Source organism: Sabethes cyaneus, chromosome 1, assembly GCF_943734655.1.
Source record: "Sabethes cyaneus chromosome 1, idSabCyanKW18_F2, whole genome shotgun sequence".
NCBI classification, from domain to species: Eukaryota; Metazoa; Arthropoda; class Insecta; order Diptera; family Culicidae; genus Sabethes; species Sabethes cyaneus.
Window position 1 is genome coordinate 36,685,877 of NC_071353.1, and position 12,069 is coordinate 36,697,945.

General features: G+C 42.7%; 1 protein-coding gene across 1 annotated transcript; it reads left to right on the plus strand.

Moving 5' to 3' along the window:
• The first annotated feature begins 816 nt into the window (after positions 1 to 816).
• On the plus strand, positions 817 to 11,834 carry LOC128745576 (lipase 1-like). Its single transcript, XM_053842653.1, has 5 exons — positions 817 to 985; positions 5,479 to 5,620; positions 10,429 to 10,609; positions 10,682 to 11,383; positions 11,439 to 11,834. Exons 1-5 carry the CDS (start codon positions 817 to 819, stop codon positions 11,832 to 11,834), a joined length of 1,590 nt encoding a protein of 529 aa, XP_053698628.1.
• Positions 11,835 to 12,069: the final 235 nt, after the last annotated feature.

A 12,069-nucleotide genomic window follows, 5' to 3' on the forward strand; every position in this document is an offset into this window, starting at 1 on the left:
GATGACATCACTAGATGACAGCTACGCTGCCGTCTCTTAGAGCCCAGCGGCGTGCGAATGCGATGGGGGCACTCCACTAATCCAGTTGTTCCCAACATTTCCCATACTGGAGGAATGGATGGAAGTACACTTACAAGAAGGGTGATAGGCTTGGGTACTGCAATTTCCGTATTATTGCGCTGGTTATCACCTTCTATAAATCTCCCAAATCTTGGTACGTCACTAATCCCCAATTGAATTAAAAGAACAGTATCAGAGAAATTGTATGGGCACCCACACTACCACTGATCAGCTATTCACACTCCGACGAATCCCTTTGAAATTTCGTACAGGCGACAAGTAGAGTCGAGACTTCAACCACCCGTGGATGGAAGACATCATACTTCGATGCCGAAGTTTTTGTGGAAGCGATCCGAAGAGAGTGCTGTGGGTCGTGTTATACCCGTTCCGAACGCTGATCATTTGGTTATGGTACGGTCATGAGCGTGTGACGCTACCATGCCTAGGAAAGGTCGTCCTCGGTACGGAAGGTCGACCTAGGTACGGGAGGTTACTGGTGGACAGATGAAATTGCGGAACTCCTCGGAGCGTGCTTTCGTGCGAGAAGAATTATGCAGAGAGCTCGTTCGGACGAAGGCAGGGCTGAATGTCGAGTAGCATTTGTTGCACGTTTGTTGCACATTTGTTGCACGCACATCGCTTAAAGGTGGGATAAAAGCTAGTAAACGAGCCTGCTTTGAAAAGTTATGTGCTAGTGCCAATGCGGACCCATGGGGTGATACCTACAAAGTAGTAATTACAAAGATCAAGGGCGTGATGGCGCCCGCAGCGCGATCGCCAGAGTTGCTGGAGCGGGTCATCGAGGGCTTCTTTCCGCGCCATGAGCCAAGGCCCTGGCCTCAGACCGCTGAGTCGTCCCACGAGCGACGTTCCAGTATATCAGACTATAGCGTAAGATGGTCGGACTCCCTGCCGAACATCCAAAGTAGGTGGTTTAGAGGGGAGGAAGCGACGGTTATGAACCAGGAACTTACAGAGATCGCTAAATCCCTAAAGGTGAGCAGGGCACCGGGACCAGACGGAATCTTGAATTTGCCCATTTAAGCGGCTATTTTAGAGGTTCCCGAATTATTCGGGGCAGTAATAAGTAGATGCCTGGAAGATGGCCCTGACAGATGGAAGCGACATAACCTGGTCCTATTGCTGAAACCGGGAAAACCTCCGGGTGTCCCCTCGTCATATAGGCCGATCTGTCTGCTCGATACTGCCGGCAAAGTGCTGGAGAGGGTTATTTATTAATTATCTTACTTCATCGGATCTAAAGTCTAAATGAAGATTAAAACTGTGGATGGGAAGAGACGATTTTTGTTGAGATTTTATCCCATTCACAAATCGGCATAAAACCCATTATCTTTTGAAATCGATATCGTAAAGTCAAAATGTTCATACACCTCATTAAATAAACAACACATCGCATGAATTGGCTCATGTGGTCCGTGAATCCGTCCGTCAGCATCAATTTGACAGTAAACCCATGAGAAAACTGTCAGAATAACGCTGACGGACGCGTTGACGCAGCATTCTGTTTGGCCCTTAGCTTGTACGGTGAAAAGCAGGCCGTAGAAATCCTCGGGATCCAAGCAGTCGAGGCATAACATTCACTCCTATCATACGTAGAAGTTCTGGAGCGTCGACCTCCCATTCCAAAAGTTGGGTATTCTTCTTAACAGACTCGTACAGTACACTGAGGGTACGAACGGTCTGTCAAGGAAAAAAATCGGCGTCTGAAAAGGCAAATCTACGGTGGATGCCATCTTGTCTGTTACTAAGACAGCCGAGGTGGCAATCCAGCGCAAGAGGACGGGTATCCGCTATTGCGCAGTTGTCACGCTCGACGTGAGAAATGCGTTTGATAGCGCTAGTTGGGACTCCATAACCAACTCGCTTCGGAACGTCCAAGTGCGGGTGTCGCTGTAAAGGATTCTGGAAAATTATTTCCAGAATCATGTACTATGCTACAACAGGATGGAGGGTCAGAAGTGCGTTCCAAACACCGCAGGGGTTTCGCAAGGTTCCATACTGGGTCCGGTGTTGTGAAACATTATGTATAATGAGGTATTGAAGCTAAAGTTCCCGGTAGGGGTTGTGCTTGTGATTGACGGCTTTGCGATCGACATCACCTTGGAAATCTACGGTGAATCTATCAGAAAGGTTGAGTCGAGGGTCGCTTACTCTATAAGCATTGTTGAAGATTGGATGCGCTTCAGGAAACTGGAGCTGATGCATCATAACACGGAGGTTATCATGGTGAACAACCGCATGTCCGCAAAGACCAGCGTCGGAGACTGCACTATTTCGTCAACGCGGTCCTTAAAACTCCTGGGAGTCATGGTCGACGACAAGCTGAAGTTCGGGAGCCGTAGAATGCTTCAACCAACGTGGAACTAAAGGCATACGGAGTACCACAAGATCGACCTCGATGACCACACGACAGTGGGCATGGTCTGATACTACAAAAGGCCGATCCCGGAAGTATCCGGGTGGGTCGACAGGTGCCACGGCGAAGTCAACTTTCACCTGAAAGCTGACATAGATTCTGTCAGGGCATGGTAGTTTTAGACAGTATCTGCACAAGTTCGGGTATGCGGAGTCCTCCGCGTGTCCCGATTGCGTGGATCTAGAGGAAACTGCAGAACATGCTTTCTTCATATGCTCTCGTTTCGTGGGCGCGAGAAGCAACATGATGGAAGTAAGTGGACAGAACACTACTCCGTATAACTTAGTCCAAAGGATGTGTTCTAGCTCGGACGTCGGGGTAGCGGTCAATGCGGCTGCTACCCAGGTTGTACTTGAGCTACAAAACCGCAGGAGAGCCGATCAACGGCAAGTAAACAGCCTAACTACCATCGTCCAGTAGTTATCTAACAGGTTGCATTAAGCACAATAATAGCCCCTCCCTGAAGTAATACCGATAAGGTAGTGCCAGGGGGGATTGAGGCTGGAGACTCGAGTAGGGTTTTAGTGGGTCGGGATCCTCACGCCCCATTGCGGCGTAAACTGGTCCTCCGGCGACACACGGGGTTGGTTCTGGCCATATAAGCCATCCGTAAAGAATACCAGTACAGGAAGCATATAATGCAATAAGCATAAAAAATACGGACCGGAATAATCGTCATAGACCAAGGCAATGAAAAAGCACTAACAACGATTGGAAGCTTGCAACAGAGAACTGTAAGTCGCTCAATTCTTCTTTCCGACTTATTGAGAGCCCGCAAGTTCGACATTGTAGCGCTGTATGAGATATGCTGCAAGGGGTCTACGATACATTCGTATAGATATCGATACACCATTTACCAGAGCTGCGGTAATACACACGAGCTAGATACAACTTTTATCGTGATGGGTGATATGCAAAAGCACGCGATTGTATGGTGACCAATCGAAAGTCGTATGTTCAAGTTGAAAATTAGACTTCGTTTCTTTACCATTAGCATTATTAGCGTGCATAGCCTATACCTAGGAAGCAACGAGGACGATAAGGATGCTTTTTACACGCAGCTTGAGCATGAATACGACAACTGCCCAAGACATGACGTCAAAATCGTCATCGGAGACCTCAACGCTCAGGTTGGATAGGAGGAGACCGGTTATTGGAAAGTTCAGCGTACACCAGCTTACGAATGAAACAGGTCATCGAGTCATTGACTTCGCCGCCTCCAAAAATATGGCCATATGAACTACCTACTTCCGGCACAGCCTCCCATATTGGTACACCTGTAGATCACCACAACAGGCGGACTCGCAAATCGACCACGTTTTGACGGGATGGAAGTCACTTCTCGAATATCGTCGACGTTAGATCCTATCGTGGCGGAAACATCGATTCTGACCACTACCTTCTGATGGTTAAAGTGCGCCAAAGACTTTCCGTTGTTACCAACATTCGGTACCGTTGGTCGCCCGTCACGGTACAATCTGGAACGACTCAAGTTGCTTGAAGTCGCTACCTAGTACGCGCAATGTCTCGAGGCTGCGCTGCCGAGTGAGGGAGAGCTAAACGAAGCCCATCTCGAGGACTGCTGCATTAAAGTGGCCATCAATAGCATAGCAGATGGTGCCATTGGCATTGGTTTCGCAGAGAGAAGTTGACGTAATGACTGGTTCGAAGAGTAATACCAGAGGATGTTAGGCGACAAGAATACAGCACAGGCGTCGATGCTGCATCAGGGGACCCGTAAAAACGAGGAACCATTTAGACAGAAGCGAAGATAGCACACCCAGTTTTTTCAGGATAGGAAGCGCCGTCTGGAAGATATGGAGTGCGAAGACATGGAACAGCTGTATCGTTCTCAGGAATCGCGTAAATTCTAGAAGAAATTGAACGTATCTCACAAAGGCTTTGTACCGCGAGCCGAAACATGTCATGAAACGGATGAATATGAGGTGATCGAAAGCACAACAATGAGCATCTCAATGGCGTGGAGACGGAATACCAAGACAGCATCAGCAGGAAGAATGACTACATCAGTACGGCGGATGATGGTGATGTGCCGACCCCCACAATACGCGAAGTGATCGAAGACATCAAACAGCTCAAGAACAACAAGGCAGCTGGCAAAGGTAGCATCACAACGGAGCTAATCAAGATGGCCCGGAGAGGCTGGTTACATGCCTGCACCAGCTGGGACACATAACAGCTCTGGAGAAGTGAAAGGAGGGAGTAATATGCCCAATACACAAGAAGGGCGACAAGTTACATTGTAAAAACTATCAAGTGATCACCATTGTCATTGCCGCCTACACAGCCCAAGTAACATTTTTGTTGTATAATAACTTATTAAACTATTGTACAGCTTATTCCCGTGGAACAAGTGCTTGATAAGCTATTATACAACAAAAATGTTACTTGGGAGTGCTTTCTCAGATCATCTTTAGCCGTCTATCGCCGTTAGTAAGTAGATTCGTGGGAAGTTATCAAGCCGGTTTTATGGACGGGCGATCGACAATGGATGAAATCTTTGTGCTGCGACGTATCCTCTAAAAGTGTCGTGAATACCAAGTCCCTACGCACCACCTGTTCATAGATTTCAAGGCCGCTTACGATACTATCGACCGTAAGGAGCTATTGAAAATTATGGACGAAAACGGCTTTCCCAATAAGCTGACAATACTGATTAAGCCCACAATGGATAGTATATAGTGCTGTGAGAGGATATCGGGCGGGTTATCAACTCCATTTGAAACACGCAGCGGACTTCGACAAGACGAAGGTATTTCCTGTCTCCTGTTCAACATCATGCTAGAAGGTGTCACAAATCTTCAATAAGTCTAGCCAATTTATCTGTTTCGCTGCACACGACGGGCACATTGTCGGACGGACGCTCCAGGCGGATGCTGAGCAGTATACTAAACTGAAACGTGAAGCAGTGAAAATTGGGTTAGTGGTGAATACGTCTAAAACCAAACATTTGTTAGCAGGAGGAATCGAGCTCGATCGAGTTCGCGGAGGCAACAGTGTGATAGTCGACGAGGACGAGTTCGAGGTGGTGGACAATTACCTCGGGTCGTTAATGACATCGGATAACAACAGCAGTAGAGGAATACGCAGTCGTATTCTAAGGTCTGGTAACCCAGGTAACCAATAAGCATTACCATAAGCAGTAAGTCAATCGCTTATTAGCATATCTGGTATTTTTTACAGCATATTAGCTTTTTGGATGCGTAACTGATTGGAGTGCAAAATTCTATTTAAAATCTTCTTGTCAGTAATCAGCTGGTAACAAGTATTGACAGCATTTTAAGAGGGTTAGCAGTAAAGTAGCCGTATATTTTACCAAATTAGCATTTAAGTAGCAATTAAGGCGACTTAAATGCTTATTGGCTTGCATCTAAATAGCATTGGTAATGCTTATTGGTTACTTGGGAAGTTTCACCGCCGTACCAAAGTAACATGTACAAAACGCTAATAAAACCGGTAGTTCTCTACGGACACGAAACGAGGACAATGCACAACGGGGACTTCAAGGCACTGGCCATTTTCGAACGTCGTGTACTTAGGACCATCGATGGCGAAGTATGTGAGAACGGTGTATGAAGGAGAAAGATGAACCATGAGCAGATGCAGCTCTTTGGTTGACCCAATATCCAGAAAGTTGCTAAAGCTGGAAGGCTACAATGGACCGGACATGTTGTGAGAATGCCGGACAACAACCCCGCCAAAATGGTTGTTACCTCGAATCCGGTTGGTACCAGTGGCAGAGGTGCGCAGCGTGTAGTAGAGCAAGACTTGGACAGTGAAGGACATTCGAAAAATTGGAGGCGGGCAGCTATGGACCGAGTTTGTTGGCGGAACATTGTTATGCAGATGAAATTCTAAAGGGTATCGGACCAGTAAGTAATTATGTATAGAAAATCAAAGGTGTACGTCCAGACGGCATACTTTTGGATACTTTTTCAAAAGAACGTAAGTAACATTGAGAGACTCTTTTTGGTGTCCCTATCTTCCAACTATTACTGCGACATAAATGCATTTAACCCCAGATTTACTGACCGAAAATCCAACAGAATTCGAGCAGCAGGAGCACCCGGTTATAAAAATAAACATTGTTATTTAAACGTTTCAATTTATATAAAGTTATCCCAGTAAACATTTTCATATGCATATCAGAGTAACAAATGAGTTATATGTACTTATATATACCCTGAAAATCGTATCTGATGCACGAAACTAGCATATGCGTACTAATTTGGAGGCCTAATACTAATACTACAAAATATACGTTGACAATTCAACTTTATAAGTCTTTGTATGCGATAAGATCCGACTTAAAGCGATTAGTTTTATAATACAATACAATTTTGTACTGGAAGTCGTAGGTCAATCACTTGTTATCGTCAAATACGACAAAATATGAATTTGTGTGCATTTCATTAGGCTATATTTACGATCTGAATTTATTAAAAGTCAATAACGATAATTTTCATACATTGATATACGAGTTGGTGTTTGCTGGGATGTAAATGAAGTCTTCTGATGATGTTTCAAAAGGAACAGTTTGAAACTGGAACTCGAAAATCTCGACATGGGTGCAGGACTATATGGTTGATCAATTGAGGGTTAAAAAAAATTCTTAGTAGGGTTTATTTCTAATTCCCGTCGTAGTAAGGAAAGCCACTTTTTCATCATTTCTTAGGTGGATTTAATGAATTCTCCAAAAGTTCTGCTGCTGATTTGACTCAAACACCCTTACCTTCCGATCCGTGCCCTTTGAATTCACTAAAAAGCGATAATTAAAGCATTTTATTCAAATTACGCAACTGACTTTATTTCTTAAATTCGTCGTACCGTTTTAAAATCCGTCCATCAAAATTTTTCATCGTCCGATTCTAAAAATCACAATAAATGTTTACGAAGCGAGCGCGCGTGTATTTGTGTAGGACGGCATGACAAATGTTATTTTGCAAAATTTCTGCAGGTCAGGCAAGTTTTCCCGGCTGCAGAATAACGACAATGCGTTGCGTGAGTTATTTTCATTTTATGAATGACGGAAATTGAAACGATTAGTCGACCTTTTCTTCTTCGTCGCACGAAAACACGTAGGAAATTTGGCAGCTAGGAATTTTTCAATGAAAAATGGCATTTAAATAAATCTCAGCTCCCTTTGATTGATCGCGTATGATAGACATCGAACAAACTAAAATATTACGGAATAGGGTAGTTGATCCAATAGTTGTGGTAGTACCAATAGTTGCGCTACTATTCATTATTAATGCATATTTTCGTCACCGTAGCATTTTAGATAAAACAATTACATTCATTATATAAAACAGGTGTTTAGAAGTATTACTAGTTAGACTAAACCATTTAAAATAAAAGCATTATTTGCTAAAATGCCAATTTTCCAAAATCTAACGCGCAGTTGGAGCGCACAACTATAGGCGCTCATCTATAGTATTGCTACGATGTTTTTTCACTTAGCAACCTAGCAATGTATATGGAATAACACAATTAAAGGTACATCAAACTTAATTAAGGAAACATTAGCGCAACTGTTGGTACAATATAATTGAATCGGAAAATTCATATTTCTTTATAAAGCTTCTCGTACAACGAAAGCAATTGTCTTGCCTTGTGACAAATACCTTGTATTTGATAAATTTATATCCCACAAGCATTAATTGAAGCATATACCACAATAAACAAGCAAAATGAAGTTATAGTGTGCTTAGTGGCGCAACTAATGGATCATCTACTCTAACTAGTTTTGCATTGTGTGTCATAAAAATCGCTGATATTTTTAATAATTTGTGTTGGATAGGACGGGAATAGGCAATTACAACGAAGCAGCAACATACCCTACTTAGCTAACTAGTAACGCCAGCAACCGATACAAGCAAAGCTGATGTTTGAAGGTGCATCGCCGTGATAAACGGAAGAGGGGAGACACGAAAAGAATCTCCCATTGTCACTTACGTCCTCTTGAAAACTTATTCGAGATATTATAAACTTAACTTTAGCATCGACTCCTTTTACATTATCCTGCCCTTTTGCAGCCCTGGTAATTTCAGCACCCTGAAAATGATTTTCAGAATAATTTTGACAACCGAAAGGCTAAATGATTCAATCCTACAGAACAATTTCAAGTGATCTTTACGTGTCTTGCATGTGAGATAACCGCTGAACAATAAAATGACAAATTTTGGTAGAGATTACAATATTTAGTTATATCGTATGAAGCAGTCTCTTAACCAACTACCAGTTGAACTACTACTTATTATTTTCATTAGGCAACAAAGGTTGAAGTTGCTGTCAGTCGTAACTATTTATATTAAATAAAATGTGCTCATTATAAATACACTAGAATCTCTTTTTACGTCCATTCATTTTACGTGATTTCGTTTTACGTCCGAAATTTGAATCAGCGTCCTCTCGTTTTACGTCCAAAATTTGAATTAACGTCCTCTTTTTTTACGTCCCCCCAGTAATGGACGTAACACGAGATTTGAGTGTATTACAAAGGAAGCCCAGCTGAAACTCAAGCTGGGTAGTTTAATTGCCGGCAATGTTAGACCCTTAATGCATTGATAAACACTTACATCGTCGCGTGGCGAATGATTGAAGCATCGATGTGTCTGATCAAGCGATAACTATAACATCACTGATTGCTTAGTTTAAATATAAATTAAGCGTTAGTGGAAACATTTAAGACAACAGCTAGAGGTAGTTAGCTAGGCATTTAGATTGAAACAATCATTCTAAATCTGGGCTCTGATTGTAAAACACCTGTTGTAAAACTACATGTAAGTAAACTATCGCAGTTGTAGAAATAACGCAATGATTAGGATCTAGCGTTCTGAGAGCTCTAGTTGTGGTCCAGCACGCTTTCCGAATGTGTCAGTCGACACGGTCATCACTAGAAAAAAAAATAAGCTAACAATAGAAAGGTAAATTTGGACTTATTTTTTGTGACTATTTGTGACTATTATTGAAGTTTTGTTTACGTTCTATTGTTCAGGCAAACTCAATTTTGGGCAATTGGTGAACAAAACGACCAATTTTAAAGGAACATTCATTTGGTCCCAAGTTAAGACATAGAGGCGGTCCAGGCAGAAAAATCTTAAATTTTAAAATATTTATCACCAAACAATATTGAAAGCCGCAACAGCCGGACTGTTATAAACTGAATTGTAGTGAATCGGGTAATTAAAAACCGAGTCTTTTGTGATAGATGAAATGTTGCTTATGAATGAAAAAGCAGCTCCATGAGTGTTATTCACATTCTGCTCCGTCACCCAAACCAATCGTTGTGAATACAGGTTAAAAACGTAGTGATATGGAGTGCGAATGACACGGAATGTTTTGATCATTTAAAACAAGAGAAAAATTATCCACTAGTAGTCTTGAAAATCGAGATTGAATGCTAAATTCCCAGTCCATGTCTTACGTCTTACGTCCAGCCAGGCTGATCTAGTTTCCGTCGAACTCGCTATCTTACCCGTTTGTTGGTTTCCGGTGTCCTTATAGTGCGTTTACAGCCAAGTTTGTGGAGTATTTACCAAGAAACGATTTCCTTGTATCGCTTTATGATACGAAATATGAATCTTTCGTCCATTTTGAGTGGCTTCAACTTCTTTGAAATTGAAACTAGTCGAAATTTTTCAAAAACAGATTTATCACAAGTTTTCTTTTTGTGTCCATAATTACCACGACTCTTAAATGAATAAAAATACGAAACAAACTAGCTGTGTTGACATTCGAATACACTATAACCGAAAAACATGCAGACACATCTGTGATTAACCCATTTAAGAAAAAACACGTCCAAAAACACTGACAGTTATTTCTACGCATCCTGTAAAATGAATGAAGGAAAATCAACCTCACAGTACGCAAATTACCTTCTTAAATTTGATTTCTCTACCTTACAGTTGGAATCTTCTGAAAACTGGGAAGTTAGCAGGGATCATGGTAACGATCGGTTCTGCAAGCGCTGGGTTGTGCCGGCTGGCACTTGTCCTGACGTGCCTAGCTGCTGTGGTGGAACTCGATGGGCACAGGAACTCATCGGCCCCATTTTTGATGGACGAAGAAGATGCCCTGCTGACGGTGGTGAGCCAATTAGATGATATTTAAACAAAATAGAAAGTTTATGATAATTGCCGTTTTTTGTTTTGGAACCAGCCCCAATTGATTCGAAAGTATGGCTACTTAGCAGAGGAACATCAAGTTCGAACTGAAGACGGTTATTTACTGATGATGTACAGAATTCCGGCCCGGAAAGGCTCTCACAAGCGTCCAGTTTTCATGTGGCACTCACTTTTTAGTTCCTGTAGCGACTGGATACTGATCGGAAGGAAACATGGTTTGGGCTATTTGTTAGCGAATCGTAATTACGATGTTTGGATGGGAAATGCTCGCGGTAATCGTTATTCAAAAAATCACGAACGATTTAGTGTGAAATCGGCCAAGTTTTGGGATTTTTCATTCCATGAAATCGGCTACTACGACATTCCAGCATTAGTTGATTACATCCTCGAGCAAACGAAAGCGAAAAAAGTGCATTTCGTCGGGTTTTCGCAGGGTGCAGTGACAAGTTTCATAGCGATGAGCGAGCGTCCTGGTTTTACGGAAAAAGTGATCGAGTTTCAGTTGCTTTCACCAGCCGTGTATTTGTATCGGTCGCCAAGTATTCTCATTAAAATATCATCTGGAGTGGCTGATCAAATCGGATACGCTTTAGTTGCTGCACAGCAAAACGGATTTATCCCGCATTTTGAGAATCAATATTTCTTCTTCCGACGGTTATGTCCAACACCGGAGCAAACGATCTGTCGTGCTGTGGTTGGCGATGTTGCCGGTTCCAACCCTAGCCAGCTGGATAAAGTAAGTTAGTGTAAATGCAAATTCATGGGTAATAAGCATAATTTTTCCTTTACAGAAAGCACTACGAATATTTCTGGGACACTTCCCGGCGGGGTCCTCCGTGAAACAGGCGCAACATTATGCGCAGATATATCGAAATGGAATTTTCCGACAGTACGATTACGGTGACCCAGAGGAAAACTTTAGGCACTATGGTAGCCACTCAGTTCCCCGGTACAATTTGTCACGAGCGATAGCACAAATCAGAACTTACTACAGCTACAATGATAACGTGCTAAACTATCTAAATTATCTACAGCTGGAGCAGGAAATTCCACACCTTGTAAGCAGTTACCCGGTGCCGGATAAACAGTTCGGCCATATCGACTTCATTCTGGCCAATAATGTCAAGGAACTGCTTTACGATGAAGTGGTGCGCAATATAGAGAAAGCTGAACGGAGTACCGTTTGAAGTGTTTCGTATTTCAAAATTTAATCATATAGGATTATCTCGGTGATGTTACAGTTTTTGAGTGTAAACAGGTGTGATGAGCTCAATGCCAGTCTATGAGATTAATTGGACTAGTCCCTAAATGCAGTTGTCTGTAACACTTATCGCAGAAGTCGCAGGGGATTGAACCGGTTTGCATTACAGCAGGTGCTTTTACCTTGCTGTCTCTATGAATCACAACGGTGGAGAACATCTG

Bases quoted from the DNA above. Each gene is read 5' to 3' on its own strand.
- LOC128745576 (XM_053842653.1), top strand. From the start codon at position 817: ATGGCGCCCGCAGCGCGATCGCCAGAGTTGCTGGAGCGGGTCATCGAG. The intron at 986-5,478 runs GTAGGTGGTTTA...ATTTGTTAGCAG, and splicing joins CTCCCTGCCGAACATCCAAA to GAGGAATCGAGCTCGATCGA. The intron at 11,384-11,438 runs GTAAGTTAGTGT...TTTCCTTTACAG, and splicing joins ACCCTAGCCAGCTGGATAAA to AAAGCACTACGAATATTTCT.